We start from the raw sequence: 19,190 nt of genomic DNA, 5'->3' as shown, positions 1-19,190 counted from the left end.
ACTGGAACTAAAACACACGGATGTACTGAACAACCGTGAGATTAAACTCTTTAACAAAGAAAGGAGGATGGACTTTGTCTTTAGATAGTGAACAGCAGCTCTGGTAAGTAAATGCGTTTGTTTTTATATCTGCAGTAGCTTTAAGATGCTTGTTTATATATTATTATTTGTCCAACTTGTTTTTATGAAGATGGATTTTTGTTTGGTTTTATATGTGATAGGAACCATTGTTACGTCCAGTGTTGCTCTGGGGACATATTTAGTCGGTGCCAGTGTTGGCAACTCTCTCGCTCAATCTGGAGACTTTCTAAACCCTCATGGCGACTTGTTTTGTCAAAATCTACTCGCGACAAATCTAGAGACATGTTCTGGTGATGGAGACTTTTCTGACGTTAAAGTACGTTCTGCACTCTCGTGAGCTGCTGTCAGCACCTCCACCGCCCCAAAGCACAGAGGCCCAGCTGCAGTCAGAGCAGAGAGGAGACGCTCTATCTGCAGGTGTTGAGCTTCATTTTGACACAAAACTAATAATAAGCATAGCTGTGTTCCAGCTGCAGGACAGCAGTGGAGGCCCAGGTATAACATGCACGGCCCGCCACCGCTGTTCATACATATGAGGGGAGTACTGACGTCTCGGTCTACGGTGGTGGCGAAGCTGACGGCTTCTTTCTGGCTGCAGTTGACGGCTTTCTGCAGCGTGTAGATCACCTGTTCATAGGTGTGGACTTCATCATTAAACAACATGCAGTAGTAGGTGTCTTCTCTGTGCCTGCACACACACACGCAGGAAGTATCATTATAACAGTACGATTAACAGTGGAGAGAGCCGTTAGTGCACCCTACAGGCTGCTCAGATTATTACAACCACATTGTGTGTGTGTGTGTGTGTGTGTGTGTGTGTGTGAAGGTGCGTGCACACCGGACGCGTCAATTTTTTGACACGCGTCGAGATTACATACAAAGTCTCAGACGCGACGAGACTGGCCCGCCGCGATTTTGCGATGGCGCGGCGGACGCGGTATCGCGTCCACCGCGCCGCAAAATCGCCCCAAATGAGAGTTGAAATTTTCAACTTCTGCGAAATAATCTCGTGACGCTGTGGCGCGATAGCCTATCAGCGTTGAGTTGCTCCCCCTGTCATCACTGGCTTCCTGCCGTTGTTGAATCAGGAAATAAATCCTGTAGCCGTCTGTGTTCACCCAGAGCTCTACGATACCTCATATCAATAGAGACCGGACCAAACTGTGTGTATACATGTGTGTGTGTAAACCATACGGTACAAACAATGAATACACGCTGCCGTATTTACGTCTACGTGACGTTATTGAGTGCTGGTGGAGCTGCTACGATGTTAGCATAGCCTAGCACCGATCCATCAGAGCTCCATTGAGAAGACAAGTAGCCTACAAATCGGCATCATTACGTAGTTATTTCGGAGTCCCTTTTTGTCGGTTTATTGCTGTTGAATCACAGCCAAATCAGTTTATTTTGTGTACATACAGCTGTAGTAAACAGCGACGTGTGGCTTGCTAGACAGTGAATACAGCTCGATGAAATCCACGGAGCTCCTCTGAACAATGTTATGAACCAGACATGACGGCGTTTCGTTTCCCGGGATATCTGTGACTTCCATAACACGTAGAAATAGAGGTTATTTTTTCCATGGTTAATGGCGGACAGTTGAACGGATCCAGGTCTATAAACCACGCCCCCTCTCCGGCGATTTTGCGGCGTTTGGTGTGAACGCACCTTGACAGAGTGTGTGTGTGTGTGTGTGTGTGTGTGTGTGTGTGTGTGTGCGTGCATGCGTGCGTGCGTACGGTGGCTCTAGTCCTGAAGGTAGCTGGTCCTCCTGGTCCCAGGTCAGCATGTCCACAGCGTACTTCAGGAGGATCGAGAAGATGCTGAAACTACGAGCGACCATGTCAGCAGGAAGCACAGATACAGGATCCTGTAGAGACAGACGGGACACGTTGTACTGACAGACGGACGGGACACGTTGTACTGACAGACAGACTGTCTCACCTCCTCAGTGTCTGTGTTGTTAGGTTTGTGTTTCTGGCAGGAAGAACCTTTCTTCCAGGCTTCAGAATCTCCACAATCACAGAACCCTCCTCCTCCTGAAGTAGTCATCTGGAGAACGAACACACACAAGTGATGGGCAACGACGACTATTTTTAATCTCATTGTTATGGTAAAGTTCAATAATGAATTCATAAGTAGTGTATTGTGCACTTTTATTTTAAAGTGCTGCTCTATGAACTAAAGGTCAATAACATTTGGTTTAAACACTTTAAACACATCAGGTTGTTGTTAGCAGCAGTGTTCTCTTCACACAGCAGCAGTTATAACACAGTTATAATGATTCTGATCATAGATATTCAGCCGGTGGTCATAACTTTATCTTCATGTGTAAGAGATGATATTTAAATACACACCTTGAGAACTGAAACCTATCTACGTCATGTTTTTATGTTGTTAAATTCTCAGCAGATACCTAAATGATGCTTATTATACATATTACCAGTAGTGTACAGTAACGAAGTAGAAATACTTCATTACTGTACTTCAGTAGTTTTTTTGGGTATCTGTACTTTACTTTACTACTTATATTTCTGTTGACTTTTACTTTCACTTCACTACATTTTGCAAAGAAAACTGATACTTTTACTCCGATACATTTCCCCTGAAACCTTCGTTACTCGCTACAAAATCAAATCTATCTTCAGAAACAAAATGAATCCTGAGAGCAGCGTCGGGGACTGCGGTGGAACACAGACTGCAAGCAGGTTTGGTGAATCAGTGGTCCTAGCAGCAAGTTAAATCATTGGTTAGTCACGTTAATGCACAATTGCAAACAAGTGCTTTCAAAACCGCGGCGTTTTGATTCCCAGTGATGCCCAGGATGCTACATGCTATAGCTAGCGGGCGACTACATGAGCAGAGTTCCACACAGGACGGGTGGGATGAGGAGAGTGGATGGGTCGAGGAGAGGTGGATGGGTCAAACACACACTGGTGTTTCCTCCAGGAGGCCGCAGTTTGTGCCGTGTGTGAAACGAGAAGCCAATGTTGATTTATTTGTGACGAGACTTCCGTAGATATTTTAATGCAAACCACCATCTTTTCCTAAACCGAACGAAGTAGTTTCATCGCCTAAACCTTAGTTGTTTCCTGTGACGATGGAAGTTTATTTTGAAAAGACAGTGTGCATGTAACAAGCCAAAACACTCATGTTGCTGGACTTTTGCAGGAAAAACGCACGAAAAATGAGGAGCAACTTTTTGTAAGATATCAACAACACGGGGATGAATTTATATCATTGTATAAAGAGAGTGACATGAGAAGATCAATCTCATGTCTGTAAGTTAAATCAGCTATAATCACTCTTAAAGTGATTAGTGACTCGTCTAAAACATTTTAAAAAGAATAACTTCAATAGAATCATTCTATACACTGTAGCTTCTTTACATTGTATTAAAATGCAACTTCTTTACATTGTATTAAAATGCAACTTCTTTACATTGTATTAGAATGTAACTTCTTTACATTGTATTAGAATGTAGCTTCTTTACATTGTATTAGAATGTAGCTTCTTTACATTGTATTAGAATATAACTTATTTACATTGTATTAGGATGTAACTTCTTTACATTGTATTAGAATGTAACTTCTTTACATTGTATTAGAATATAACTTCTTTACATTGTATTAGAATGTAACTTCTTTACATTGTATTAGAATGTAGCTTATTTACATTGTATTAGAATGTAACTTCTTTACATTGTATTAGAATGTAACTTCTTTACATTGTATTAGGATGTAGCTTCTTTACATTGTATTAGAATGTAACTTCTTTACATTGTATTAGAATGTAACTTCTTTACATTGTATTAGAATGTAACTTCTTTACATTGTATTAGAATGTAACTTCTTTACATTGTATTAGAATGTAACTTCTTTACATTGTATTAGAATGTAACTTCTTTACATTGTATTAGAATGTAACTTCTTTACATTGTATTAGAATGTAACTTCTTTACATTGTATTAAAATGCAACTTCTTTACATTGTATTAGAATGTAACTTCTTTACATTGTATTAAAATGCAACTTCTTTACATTGTATTAGAATGTAACTTCTTTACATTCTAATAGAATGTAACTTCTTTACATTGTATTAAAATGCAACTTCTTTACATTGTATTAAAATGCAACTTCTTTACATTGTATTAGAATGTAACTTCTTTATATTCTAATACAATGTAACTTCTTTACATTGTATTAGAATGTAACTTCTTTACATTGTATTAGAATGTAACTTCTTTACATTGTATTAGAATGTAACTTCTTTACATTGTATTAGAATGTAACTTCTTTACATTGTATTAGAATGTAACTTCTTTACATTTTATTAGAATGTAACTTCTTTACATTTTATTAGAATGTAGCTTCTTTACATTTTATTAGAATGTAGCTTCTTTACATTGTATTAGAATATAACTTATTTACATTGTATTAGAATGTAACTTCTTTATATTGTATTAGAATGTAACTTCTTTACATTGTATTAGAATGTAGCTTCTTTATATTGTATTAGAATATAACTTATTTACATTGTATTAGAATATAACTTATTTACATTGTATTAGAATGTAACTTCTTTACATTGTATTAGAATGTAACTTCTTTACATTGTATTAGAATGTAACTTCTTTACATTGTATTAGAATGTAACTTCTTTACATTGTATTAGAATGTAACTTCTTTACATTGTATTAGAATGTAACTTCTTTACATTGTATTAGAATGTAACTTCTTTACATTGTATTAGAATGTAACTTCTTTACATTGTATTAGAATGTAACTTCTTTACATTGTATTAGAATGTAACTTCTTTACATTGTATTAAAATGCAACTTCTTTACATTGTATTCAACTGTAACTTCTTTACATTCTAATAGAATGTAACTTCTTTACATTGTATTAGAATGTAGCTTCTTTACATTGTATTAGAATATAACTTCTTTACATTGTATTAGAATGTAACTTCTTTACATTGTATTAGAATGTAACTTATTTACATTGTATTAGAATGTAACTTCTTTACATTGTATTAGAATGTAGCTTCTTTACATTGTATTAGAATATAACTTCTTTACATTGTATTAGAATGTAACTTCTTTACATTGTATTAGAATGTAACTTATTTACATTGTATTAGAATGTAACTTCTTTACATTGTATTAGAATGTAACTTATTTACATTGTATTAGAATGTAACTTCTTTACATTGTATTAAAATGTAACTTCTTTACATTCTAATAGAATGTAACTTCTTTACATTGTATTAGAATGTAACTTATTTACATTGTATTAGAATGTAACTTCTTTACATTGTATTAGAATGTAGCTTCTTTACATTGTATTAGAATGTAACTTCTTTACATTCTAATAGAATGTAACTTCTTTACATTGTATTAGAATGTAACTTCTTCACATTGTATTAGAATGTAGCTTCTTTACATTGTATTAGAATATAACTTATTTACATTGTATTAGAATGTAACTTCTTTACATTCTAATAGAATTGTCTTTTGAAGATGAACAGGACATGTTTCAGTTTCAAGTAATGACTGGGTTGTTCTTTCGGTGCTGCTTTAGTATTGATCATGTTTTGATATTTGAGTCATGTTGTGGATGATCAGAGTTATGATGGTAGCAGTCGCCCAATTGCAGATTCAGCTTGAGCAAAACCTTTGTGTTCAAATCAGGCCCATAGGAGTTTACAAGGCAGGCGTCCTTTTTCTAAACACTGACCTGATGCATCAAGTGGATATGTTTTGCTGAACATAATATTATGCATTGGTCCTCTACATCCTCTAGTCCAGGGATTCCCAAAGTGGGGTGCGCGCACCCCTGGGGGTGCGCGAGCTGCCTCTAGGGGGTGCGCGAGAGGAAAAGTGTAATGGCGGTCTGATGGTGTAATAATATTAAATATTAAAAAAAAATGTAATTTTAATTTAAAAACTGTCAGGTGGGACATCTGAAGCTATCAGTCGTAAAAGAGGAGAGGGAGAGAGAGAGAGAGGAATCGGAGGCGAGGGGAACGGAGAGGTGCAGCACAGACAAATCGGGAGCACATCGGCCCATCGCGGAGTCAAGGTGAAAAAAGAGGAAACGAGAGTGAGCATCAGACTGGGAAAAAAAAGAGGAAATATGATGAAAAGTATCTGTGTCTGGGCTTCACTTGGATTGGCAACGCAGATTGCCCAAATCCACAGTGCGTGGTGTGCAGCGAGGTTCTGGCTAACAGTCTGAAGCTCTTATTTACGTCGCCACCTGAACACCAAGCATGCCAGTGCAAGTCAAAAGCCCCTTACATTGTTTATATCGAAATTGGAGGAGTTACAAAACAGCCAAAACAACTGGAGTCTCATTCATGTGTTGGTCTATAAATGACGCACTACGGGCTTCATATCTGGTTACAGAATAGCGAGAAAGGGGCTACCGCACACAATCGCCGAAGACGTGAGCTTGCCAGCTGCCAGAGAAGCAAAAAAGTTGGACATGATCCCGGTGTCCGACAACACTGTGTCGCGCCGCATCGATGCTTTGTCTGAAGACATCCTGGCTACATTAGTCGCTCATGAATTGTAAATTAAATGTGATAATCTGCCTCTGAGCCTGTGCGTGTGTGCTCGCCATCAGTATTGCTCTTTAAAAGTGACGCCTTGTGTCACTGAAAGTTATTGAAACTTTGTTGCAGTGTTTCAGGGCGTTTTCACACCTTCAGTTCGTTTGCTTTGTTGCAGTTGCTCCTTTGTTCGGTTTGTGTTCACACTGCAACATTTAACAGCGGACTAAATCTTGTAAACAAATGCCACGCGCGAGCAAACTGTTCTCTCATTGGTCCGATTCTTATGCGGCTATGAAGGCTAAAAGGCTCTGTTGCTTCTTTTTTTTTTTTTTTTATTAAGGGGGGGGTGCGCGAACCCGGTCGGGATGTAGAAGGGGGTGCGCGGCCTAAAAAGTTTGGGAACCGCTGCTCTAGTCTAATGAGCAGACTTATAAACGCACTGTTACAACTCCTTCATAGTGTCATATTGCTTTTCGGAGAATTATGATGATAAATTCATGGTGGATGCAAAAGTATACTTATGTACAATATGTTATGTTGAACATTGTTGCTCCTGAATGGATCACAGCCAACCCAATTATTGTCAACACAGCTCCATGTCCTTGGTCATGGTGCCACAGCGCTTAAAAGAATAAACTTCATCATTCTCAAAATTCTGACCCTTTGCTTTTTTATGAACAGATACTTTCAATACTTAAGTACATTTAATATCAGAAAATTACTTTTGATACTTAAGTACAATACATATCAGATACTTTAAGACTTTTACTCAAGTAGTATTCTAATAGGTGACTTTTACTGGAGTCATGTTCCAGTAAGGTATCTTTACTTTTACTCAAGTATGGCTTTTGAGTACTTTCTACACCACTGCATATTACAAACAAACTACTTTAAAAACTCTAAAACAATAATTTAAATCAATCATTTATTTTTTCCTTTTGTTGGTATTTAGGTCAGACACATATGCAATGCTGATTACCGTAATATGTGTGGTATTTGTTATAAATGTACGTTGGTACATAGAGGGTGATAAGAAGCTGTACATGGAGGGACTTAGGACCCAGGGGAATGTACAGTGCCTCCAGAATCATTGGCCCTCTGTGAATATGAGTGAGAATATGAGTGAATATGAGGCTGTGAAAAACATTCTTTGCTGTTTATCCTCCTGGTCTTTCACTCAAAATATTCACAAACATTTTACATTTTCATTGAAGTAAAATTTTTGAAAAAATAAATAAAAATGTTGATATTAAATAAATATTTTTCTCCAAAACATGTGTGCCACAATTATTGGCACCCCTAAAAAATCTCATGACTAAAATCTAACTGAAGTTTAATTCCAGTCATATTTCACATTTGTAATGAGATAGATAGATAGATAGATATCTGTCTATCTATCTATATATATATAGATATAAATATATATATAAATATATGTGTGTGTGTGTGGTGTACTCACCCTGTAGTGATGTTCTTTGTGAATACTCTCCAGAAAACACTTCATGCACAGAACACAAGTAGGATCAGCTGCACACTCTCTAAACACACACACACACACGTTACTTAATACCTGAACATAGTGTGTATTACCTGTGTATATAGTGTATAGTGTATATAATGTCTATAGTGTATATAGTGTGTATAATGTCTATAGTGTATATAGTGTGTATAACGTGTGTATAACGTGTGTATAACATGTGTATAACGTGTGTATAACGTGTGTATAACGTGTGTATAACGTGTGTATAACGTGCGTATAACGTGCGTATAACGTGCGTATAACGTGTGTATAACGTGTGTATATAGTGTATTACGTGTGAATATAGTGTGTATAACGTGTGTATATGGTGTGTATAATGTCTATAGTGTATATAGTGTGTATAATGTCTATAGTGTATATAGTGTGTATAACGTGTGTATAACGTGTGTATAACGTGTGTATAACGTGTGTATAACGTGTGTATAACGTGCGTATAACGTGCGTATAACGTGCGTATAACGTGTGTATAACGTGTGTATATAGTGTATTACGTGTGAATATAGTGTGTATAACGTGTGTATATGGTGTGTATAATGTCTATAGTGTATATAGTGTGTATAATGTCTATAGTGTATATAGTGTGTATAACGTGTGTATAATGTGTGTATAACGTGTGTATAACGTGTGTATAACGTGTGTATAACGTGTGTATAACGTGTGTATAACGTGCGTATAACGTGCGTATAACGTGCGTATAACGTGTGTATATAGTGTATTACGTGTGAATATAGTGTGTATAACGTGTGTATATGGTGTGTATTACCTGCAGGAGTAGGTGGGCTCTCCCACCTTGAACACGTGGCCACACAGGGGTGACGGCTGGTTGTTCTCCTGCAGGAGGTTCAGACCTGAAGCCGGCTCCTCATCCAACAGGAGCCACTCTAGAGGAGCCAGGAGGAGCAGCTGGGAGGCCAGATCCTCCTTCTGCTCCTCTCTGCTGCTTACTCCACTGGGACCCACACAAAGGATTCTGGGTACATACACAGACAGGTGACGGTACACCTCCTGCTGCATGTCGGCTGCTGACAGCCATTGCTGAGGAGGACAAGGAGAGAGGAGTGGAGAAGGAGAGAGGGTGGAGGAGGAGAGGGGAGAGAGTGGAGGAGGAGGAGAGAGGGGAGGAGGTAGAGAGTGGAGGAGAAGGAGAGAGGGGAGAGAGAGGAGGACATAGAGAGAGGAGAGAGAGCAGGTGAGTGAAGAAGAGAGGAGAGGAGAAGGAGAGGAGATGAAAGGAGAAGGAGAGAGATATGGTAAATTAACTGTATTCTTGGTTCTCGTTTTTAGTCTTCTGACCACTGAGCTCTTTAACACGACATGTCATCATTCACACATCAATGGGAGGAGCTACCATCAAGGTAACACCTGCACATCAACTAACATTCACACAAACAGCCGATTCTCTGGTTGAAGGACGACCTGCTCTACCTGTTACTCTGCTAAATCAACGTTAACAGTGAAGTGTAGCTGGACTCAGAGCATGAAGCTATAACACCTGTTTACAGACGGTTCTAACGTTAAATAAACGTCACACAAAGCAGATGTTATGTTGACGCTGTTGGCTCGCGCTGACACACAGCAGCTGTTCCTCATCCAGACGTTTTACAGATCACTCCGAGCTTTAGCATTAGCATTAGCTCCGTGTAGCAGATTAGGCAGAAAGCATTGAGCACGTGAGAGCTCGTGACGCAGTGACAGGTGAGGGTTAACTAACCACTAACTACCCCTTACCGACGCGGTGTCTTTAGCGGAGAAGTTGAGGACCTCTGAACACAGAACAGACGGAGGCTCTCTGTCGGACTGGGCCGACGCCATCTTCCTCCTTCTGATGGACGGAGAATAACCGGAAGTCATCAACAGATGAGGGGGCGGGGCCAAACTATAAGGAAGCGATCAGAGAAGAAGGCACCTGTCAGTCTTGGGGTACATCCCAAGTCTCTTAACTGCATCCCCGTTTCCCTCACTTGCGTCCTTTCCTTGCGTATTAGTCCCTCCCACCAGGGATGCATAGAGGAAACCATGCAAGGAAACCACTGTACTTAATAACAATAAACAGTGGCGGCTGGTGGAACATGTTCTAGGGCCATCCTATCAATTTCAGCAAACATCCCAGTATGATTTTATGCAAAAAAATGTAAGTATCAAACACGCATTATTACTTGGCAGTTAAATATTTAACATTTATTCCAACACGAAAAAAAGCAGTAAATAACACTTATATAATATAATATAATATAATATAATATAACATGTTCATTTATTGAGATGTCCTATGGACCTTGTTATAGGAGGTAAAGATCAGGAGAAGTAAACATGAAGTGTAATTATGAATACTGATGTCAAATTAAGCTATGATGAGTTTTCACTGTTAATTTAACATCTCTATTACATGTTGATGCCTCCATGACCAAGTTAAGCAGATGAGACTGAGGACAACTATGTAGAAGAAAAGATGTTCACTTTGCCTAATATGTAGCGTGACAGAGTTCTCCATGTGTGTCCTGGTGTTCTCATGTTTCCTTACCTCCTCATCCCTCACTCCCTACCCTGGTGTTCTCATGTTTCCTTACCTCCTCATCCCTCACTCCCTACCCTGGTGTTCTCATGTTTCCTTACCTCCTCATCCCTCACTCCCTACCCAGGTGTTCTCATGTTTCCTTACCTCCTCATCCCTCAGTCCCTACCCTGGTGTTCTCATGTTTCCTTACCTCCTCATCCCTCACTCCCTACCCTGGTGTTCTCATGTTTCCTTACCTCCTCATCCCTCACTCCCTACCCTGGTGTTCTCATGTTTCCTTACCTCCTCATCCCTCACTCCCTACCCTGGTGTTCTCATGTTTCCTTACCTCCTCATCCCTCACTCCCTACCCTGGTGTTCTCATGTTTCCTTACCTCCTCATCCCTCACTCCCTACCCTGGTGTTCTCATGTTTCCTTACCTCCTCATCCCTCACTCCCTACCCTGGTGTTCTCATGTTTCCTTACCTCCTCATCCCTCACTCCCTACCCTGGTGTTCTCATGTTTCCTTACCTCCTCATCCCTCACTCCCTACCCTGGTGTTCCCATGTCTCCTTACCTCCTCATCCCTCACTCCCTACCCTGGTGTTCTCATGTTTCCTTACCTCCTCATCCCTCACTCCCTAACTGTCCGTGCTGGATCCGTCCCCGTTGTTTTAAAAAGCTAAATAAATGATTAGCATGACATCATGCAGCTAGCTAACCTGTCTGGTGTACAGCTAGTACAGAAGCTTCATGTACTGCTTCCCTTTCCCGCGAGTCTGCTGTCTGATTGTGAGGTCAGGCTGATCTGATATCAGTTCTTTGGCTGCAGAATCTCCTCAAAGTTCTCCTCTCAAACGGGTCTTGGAGGATGTCAAGAAGAGTTGCGCTCACAGAGAAAGCCGCCTTGGATACATGCATACACGTTCAGGGGAAAGACAGGATATAAAAGCACGAAGCATATACTCAGAAATCAATAGTTAAAGTATCATCGAAAGATAAGGTTTATGATCATTATATAACAAATGTTTAATGCATAGAGTGATTTAACAAATGTAAAAACTGATTATAATAATGTTCTGTGTACCGGAGCTGAGATGTGGAAAAAGTGTGTCATAAAGTGTCAGCAGACCGAGTGAGTCAGGAACAGATGTTTTTGGGGCGTAAGTTAGGAAAACAGTCATGCGACATGGAATTCTGTTGCAAGAGATGACTCATAGAAGCAAAACGAAAAGTCTGGTACTTTCCAGAAACAAACGCACACACATACGGGTGGGGTGAAAATCATGTGTTCAGAATAAGTGGGGGGGGAACAGATAGCACAAATCGAGGATAAAAGGAGACGCTTGCATGCCCCAAACTGGGATTTCTACACGAGCCGTCCAGATGCTCTGAGAAGAAGATACGGACGATCGCGACTGAAGTATTCGAGGACTTCGTCTCTGTTCACGGAAAGAAGACCGCTGTTTGTGGACAAAGAATTGAAAGACGGAGATTTTCCTCTCCCCACTGCTCGACTTTAACAACTGAACAACGGAGGAACACAGCAGTCCTAGAAAGACTTTGTACTGAGCCTTGAGGACTGTTGAACGGACTCCGCTGCAGAGCAGGAGGAGTCCGAGGGTCCGGCCAGACCTTCGCTCCTAACAACTCCAAAAGAACCTTTTCATCGCACCTTTGGAAATCCAGCTCCAACAGAGCCGTCTCGGCATCTAAAAACCAATGAGTATAACCTGAGAAGAAAATTAAAGTAACGAATCAAGTGTAGTGACATTTTATGTGAGCTGTAGCTTAACCCTTGCTAACTAACGAAATATAACCTGCAATAAATATCTAATCTGCATTTAAAGTAAATTTCTCAAGTGCATTTATTTGCTCAGGTAGTAAAAGTTCCTCGTGGCAGTAACAAGTTAAATCCATTGTATGTCTAACAACTGAGTTCTGTAAGGTTATCCTAGAAGACCGAATCCACTTAACAATCCCTTACGGTTTTAGAAGTAATCCTAGCCGTTAAAACCTAACCTGGCATTTACCAAGAGCACGGATCCAGAAGAGGGAAGCTGCCATAACCGACGCGACCGGTAGGAGCGCCCGGGGTCAGGGTGGCCCCTCGACCGAGTGCACTCAGACCGGAGGAAGCAGGGGAGACGTCGGGAGTAACGGCAGTTAGAAGAGCCAGGCGAGTTCCATCGCAAGAACACCAACTCGACAATCTTTTAATAGAGAGCTGAGTCAGTAAGTAGCCCTGTATCGGGCCAGAAGTACCCCAGGATCTAACAAGGAGTACTGCTCGCCTGTAGAGCGAGGACGCTCTGTTAACTGTGACAGCCGTAAGGATACAAAGTTGATGGCTACAGCCCCAGTATCAGCTTTGTTTAGCTAGTTTCCCACTGAGTTAACCTGAGCGGGGACGCTCTGTTAACTGTGACAGCCGTAAGGATACAAAGTTGATGGCCACAGCGCCAGTACCAGCTTTGTTTAGCTAGCTTCCCACTGAGTTAACCTGAGCTGGGATGCTCTGTTAACTGTGACGGCCGTAAGGTTTACAAAGTTGATGGACGCAGTCCCAGCTAGCATCCAAGTTAGCCTGAGTGAAGACACTGCTAACTGCGAATTACGTCAGATGTAAAGAATAAATCTCCATGTACACAACGCCAATGCGGATCTAGTGTCTCACAAAGTTTACCTGAGCAGGAACACTCTGCTAACTGTGATAGCCGTAACACTGTGAAGGGCGGGCCGACAGCGTAATTCTACGCTCTCGTTAGCGCGCCACTCGATTAACTAGAGCGGAAGCGCTCTGCCAACCGTGGAACAAACAACTGTTATAGAAAACAATGTTAATCGATCTTACCGATTGCTGTCATCACGACTTAGCTGGCCCTTATCAGACTGGTGACGACCGATGATAGGGGCGTCCACCAGTCCGGGGCTCGATGTCCGAACGGCGAACACACCGTTCCCTCCGAAGAGGGACAGCTCGTCGCAGCCTTTGGAGGGCGAGAGAACCGCAACTCCGACCGGTGGTCACAAGGCTACAGCGACGAGCTCTAATATGTCTTGATCGTAGACACATCCTTGTTTATGCTACCATGGTAGCTAACCTGCGTCGCGAGAAGAAAAAAAGGACTGAGCTCAGGATGACACCGGAACTTATAGACGACGGGGGTCATCCGAGGTCACACGTGACTTTGTTGATATAAATATTCGACCTGCGCATGCGCGCGACGGAAGATATCCAGTGTGAAGCACTGCCTCTGGCGGTCAGTAAGGATGAAATAGAACCCCAAAATGTCTCCCGTAGCTGTTCCTACGGTGTATGAATGTGATGGAATCTGAATTGTAAGTCGCTTTGGATAAAAGCGTCTGCTAAATAACTGTGATGTAATGTAATGTGATTGGTCCAGAGTCATTAAAATGTTTAAGAATTTAAAGAAATAGAGTAGAACAGAATATCATAGAATAGAGTTGTGATGAATGTAATTGTATGTTGTGTTCAGGCCCAGCTGGCGCTCAGTCAGTTCCATGTGACTGACAACATGACCAGACAGCAGTACTACTACCTGAACCTGCTGGAACCAGAACCACACCCACCTGAGACCAACCTGCAAGGTAACACTGCTACTACTGCTGTTGTAGTAAAACCACAGGTTTACTACAGTACTACTACCTGAACCCTGCTGGGACTGAAACCAGTTTTTAAATTGGAAACCACCAAATTATAATGCTGCAATACCACTGCAATACTACTATAATAGTATTACAGACAATACTACTACAGTAGTGTTACAGACAATACTACTATAGTAGTGTGCCAGACAATACAGATAATACTATAGTCGTGTTACAAACAAAAAAAGTTTTTTCGTGTTCCTTACTTTTATGACGTCATCTATTTTGTTTTTATTGTAATTACTTCTATTGTTTCTGTTTTTACCATATAAAGTGTCTTTGAGTACCTTTTAAAGCGCTATACAAATAAAATGTATTATTATTATTGTTGATAATACTACTCATGATACAGTGATGTCTCACACACTGACTGTTGTGTTTTGTAGAAGCAGTCGTCAGTGAGCCGACGTCTCCAGTGAGTTTCATCACTTATTATTATTATTATTATTATCACATTACTGCTTTTGTTATCATTATTATTCTACTATATCCACTTATAGTGCTATGACTAGCAGTCATAATGTTTCTATCAGTGAACAGTGTACAGTAAATAATTTACAGCAAACAGTGTACTGTAAACAGTGTACTGTATACAGTAATTAGTGAACAGTATACAGTAAACAGTGTAGTGTACACTGTTTACAGTATACTGTATACTGTGCACAGTATACTGTAAACAGTGTACTGTATACAGTAAATAGTAAACTGTAAACTAGAAAATTCCTCAAGAAATTTTGACAGTGTGGCTTCTACTGCCCAAAGAAATCGCAATATATACACACGCCAATGTTACCGGTAGTGTCATTCAGGTTCAATTGAGATAGCGCTACTCTCTTTTCTGCATTTTAGATTCATACTCTTGGATTGAATCTTGTATTTGTGGGGCTTTTATTTTGAAAGGGTGGGACGGGGTGGGTGAGAGAGGGGGAGAAGAGACAGAATCATAATGTTTGACACTAAAATGAGAGGCTTCATCACAAGCATTTGTGGAGGGAAAAAACTCCTCACGAGGAGCGTGTAGCAGGCCAGCACACGTGGTCTGATAGCTTTTCAGACCCACGGCGCTAAAAACGTTACCGAAACTGGTTTACCGTCAGAAAGGATTTTAATCCTGCTGTTGCAATTACAGTTATGCAATGGTGTACATTAATCTCATGAAATATTACACAATTAACCCACTTTGGAAAAAACTCTCCCCAGTCCCAGGAGAACACGTCTTCCCCCGGACCGTAACTAACAGGAGAGAAAAACGCTTGGCTATATCCCTCCCTCATATTCGTTCGCGACTCCTCCCCTTCCGTCTATCTCAATTTATATTGGCTACCTACTCTCACACCTCAGTAAACGCCTGTCTTCACATCTCGCTCTACCTGCAACAAACACATTCAAATCCTGTCAGTTATGACTTACTCCCTTCTATAATCCTACAGCACTTTATGTTTATCTTAATTATGCATCCCCAAAACCCTTATGATTATGACTAATTATGAATCTTAATTATGAATTATTAAACACTTTTATTATATCTACTAACCACCCCGGTTTTTGCTCAAATTTCTTACACATTCCAGTTAGAATTGATTCTGTGGGGCTTTTAATTTGAAATGGGGGAGGGGGGGTGAGAGGGTAAAAGTCCTCTAAAAATATCTCAGACCTGAATGACTGTATGATAGAGACACGGAGAGAGAGAGAGAGAGACAGACAGAAAAATAGACAGAGAGGAGAGAGAGACAGAGTGAGTGAGACAGACAGACAGTTCGATGGACTGAGTGAGTGAGTGAGTAGGAGAGAGAGACAGACAGACAGAGAGCCTGTCTGTCCATGCAGTTATGCGTTATACAGAGCTGTCCATCCTGCCGGCCTCCGACCCAAGCTCTAACAGCACCCGAGCTGCCTCACTGCGCTCTGAAAATATCACAGACAGTACAGACAGTCAGTCATTGTCAGACACTGACCATGTACTTTTCCTGACACTCATTTGTCTAGAGTCGATGAATTAAGTAGAGTCGAAAGAGTCAGAAGTAATAAAGAGTCGGTAAAGATTACAGCGCGGTGATGTCCGTAAATATGTCAGCGGTGATGTCAGCGGTGATGTCAGTAATACCCAGGTTGGCGGCGAGCTGCAGTGGTGTTCTGTCTTTGTAGTCGGTGCAGCTGATGGAGACTCCAGTCTGCAGCAGCAGTCTGATGGAACCTACAGCATCGTTCTTGGCAGCGTAGTGAAGACGAGTCTGCTGGTCCAGGAACGTCCGACTCTCTGGATCAGCTGAGGACACACACACCTATTGATCAGGATCTGATTGTTAGGGTTAGTTAAACCAGACAACCAGTTGGACCGTTTAGACCAGAGGTAGCCAACACGGTGCCCGCGGGCACCTGATCACCCGCAGAGACCACGTGAGTGCCCGCAAGGCATGTTCTAAAAATAGCACTAGTCCCCATGGAGCTCCGTCGAAAAATGTTAGATGCTGTTCTTTTTTAATCAAAAACGCTTTAATGAGGATTTTAAAATGACAATATTTCTTGTCATAAGAGAGTTGGGTACCCGGAGGTACACGGCGGACAGCCAGGACGAGGCCACCGCACCGCACTAGGTTTTCAGGTTCTGAATGGCGGGCGCTTCCCATTGGCGCCGGATGCGCACCGCGAGCGCACCGCGAGCGCACCGCGAGCGCACCCCGTCGTCAGATCAGTCACTCCTTGGAACAGGCCGTGGGGCAACAACTCGTGGGAGGCGGGGCAAAGCAATCCAGAGACCAGAGGTTTGAACGCGGGCGCCTGAAGACGCTCGCGCGCCTCGGAGGGTTGGATCCCCGCCCGGCAATAGACGAGACAGGTTACTCGTTTCTTCGTGGAGAAAAAGGTACCATTGGAAAAGCTGGTGTCGGTGACAACAGACGGGGCTCCCGCCATGACGGGCCGGCATGCAAGCTTCATTGCGCAATGCAAAGGTGACCCAGACTTCCCAAAATGTCTACATTACCACTACATCATTCACCAGCAGTTGCTATGTGCAAAAGTACCCGGCTTTGATCATGTGATGATACAAACATATCAGAGATGTGATACCTCTGACTTTCAAATGTTGAAACAGATTAACAGAAATACATGTTTAAATATCTGTTTCCTACCAACACTGTTGTGGAAATCATTATTACAAATTATTGTGAAGAATAATTAACATTGACATGTGATCAGACAGTCTCTTCACATATATTATTATTATTAAAAGGTGATCTGTGCAACTTTGTTATTCAGGAGGTTTGTATCAAACAAGTAGCCCTTCGTACTACTCAGTAGTTTCAAAAAGGTTGGTGACCCCTGATTTAGAGGATCTGGTTGTTTGGTTTCGTTAAACCAGATGACCAGTAGGACCCTTTAACCAGAAGATATCCTGGGTATGTTGAACTCTCTTCCTTGTACAGGTACCAGGACTAGTCCACACAGACCTTTTCGGTCCAGCAGGAACTGAACCATGTCCTGGTAGTCCAGCGCCGAGGCCACGTGAAGGGCCGTGACTCCAAACTGATCCGGTCGGAGGAGGTCTGATCCCCGGTCCAGAAAGAACCGCATCACATCTACGCTCCAGGCCCTAGAGATCTAAACACACCAGCGTGAGTGTGTGTGATGGTGAACATATGAACCACATGTCAGTGAGTCTGTTGTAGAAGTGGTTTTAAAAGCATCACTGTTGTTGTGTGTGAAGATGCATTAACTGTTTGTTCTGTTGTGTAGCTGCTTCAGAACTACAGACCTCATGCAGGATGGTCTGCCCATATCTGTCTGAGCTGTTTGGATCGGCTCCTTCTGAGATCACTTCATCCAGAAAGTCAAGGTCCACCTGTACACAACACACAAGATACACACAACAAAGACAACACACAAAAATACAAAAGACACACAAAGACACAGAGACACAATACTCAAAGACACAATAAAACACACAAAGATGCAGAGACACAAAGAAAAAACATAACAAAGACACAACAATACACACAAACACAAAGGCAAAACACATGATGAATACAGATTTTCCTTCACAAGAGAGTTTTAAACTGACAGATTCAAACTGTGAACTGGGTCACTGGTACCTGGTCAGTGTTACATAGTCAATGTTACCTGGTCAGAGTTAACTGGTCAGTGTTACATGGTCAGAGTTACCTGGTCAATGTTAACTGGTCAGTGTTACATGGTCAGAGTTACCTGGTCAATGTTAACTGGTCAGAGTTACCTGGTCAATTTTACCTGGTCAGTGTTAACTGGTCAGTGTTACATGGTCATAGTTACCTGGTCAATGTTAACTGGTCAGAGTTACCTGGTCAGTGTTACATAGTCAATGTTACCTGGTCAATGTTAACTGGTCAGAGTTACCTGGTCAGTGTTACATGGTCAGAGTTACCTGGTTAATGTTACCTGGTCAGAGTTAACTGGTCAGTGTTACATGGTCAGAGTTACCTGGTCAATGTTAACTGGTCAGAGTTACCTGGTCAATTTTACCTGGTCAGTGTTAACTGGTCAGTGTTACATGGTCATAGTTACCTGGTCAATGTTAACTGGTCAGAGTTACCTGGTCAGTGTTACATAGTCAATGTTACCTGGTCAATGTTAACTGGTCAGAGTTACCTGGTCAGTGTTAACTGGTCAGAGTTACCTGGTCAGTGTTACCTGGTCAGAGTTACCTGGTCAGTGTTACCTGGTCAATATTAACTGGTCAGAGTTACCTGGTCAATGGTAACTGGTCAATGTTACCTGGTCAGAGTTACCTGGTCAGAGTTACCTGGTCAGAGTTACTTGGTCAGTGTTACCTGGTCAGAGTTACCTGGTCAGTGTTACCTGGTCAATAT

At 41.5% G+C, this 19,190-nt stretch overlaps 2 protein-coding genes across 5 annotated transcripts in view; both read right to left on the bottom strand.

The window, feature by feature from the left end:
* Nucleotides 1-9,991, bottom strand: part of ubr2 (ubiquitin protein ligase E3 component n-recognin 2) — a 56,615-nt gene extending 46,624 nt beyond the window's left edge. For all 4 annotated transcript variants that reach the window (XM_079280937.1, XM_079280940.1, XM_079280938.1 and 1 more), the window contains exons 1-6: nucleotides 9,907-9,991; nucleotides 8,942-9,213; nucleotides 8,098-8,176; nucleotides 2,026-2,133; nucleotides 1,821-1,951; nucleotides 631-769 (exon numbers count right to left, since the gene is read on the bottom strand). In XM_079280937.1, the coding sequence (XP_079137063.1) occupies nucleotides 631-769; nucleotides 1,821-1,951; nucleotides 2,026-2,133; nucleotides 8,098-8,176; nucleotides 8,942-9,213; nucleotides 9,907-9,990 (813 nt within the window). In that variant the 5' untranslated portion in view covers nucleotide 9,991. The remainder of the gene's footprint in view (nucleotides 1-630; nucleotides 770-1,820; nucleotides 1,952-2,025; nucleotides 2,134-8,097; nucleotides 8,177-8,941; nucleotides 9,214-9,906) is intronic.
* Nucleotides 9,992-16,388: 6,397 nt separating this feature from the next.
* Nucleotides 16,389-19,190, bottom strand: part of LOC306785640 (uncharacterized protein) — a gene marked incomplete at both ends in the record, with an annotated part of 3,672 nt that continues 870 nt past the window's right edge. Inside the window, 3 exons of the mRNA XM_079280098.1 lie at nucleotides 16,389-16,612; nucleotides 17,796-17,946; nucleotides 18,101-18,187. Coding sequence (XP_079136224.1) covers nucleotides 16,389-16,612; nucleotides 17,796-17,946; nucleotides 18,101-18,187 — 462 coding nt within the window. The remainder of the gene's footprint in view (nucleotides 16,613-17,795; nucleotides 17,947-18,100; nucleotides 18,188-19,190) is intronic.

The sequence above is a fragment of the Melanostigma gelatinosum genome (genome assembly GCF_949748355.1).
Source record: "Melanostigma gelatinosum genome assembly, chromosome: 12".
NCBI classification, from domain to species: domain Eukaryota; kingdom Metazoa; phylum Chordata; class Actinopteri; order Perciformes; family Zoarcidae; genus Melanostigma; species Melanostigma gelatinosum.
Note: the sequence above shows the minus strand (reverse complement) of the source record. Positions and strands in the feature narration are given on the sequence as shown.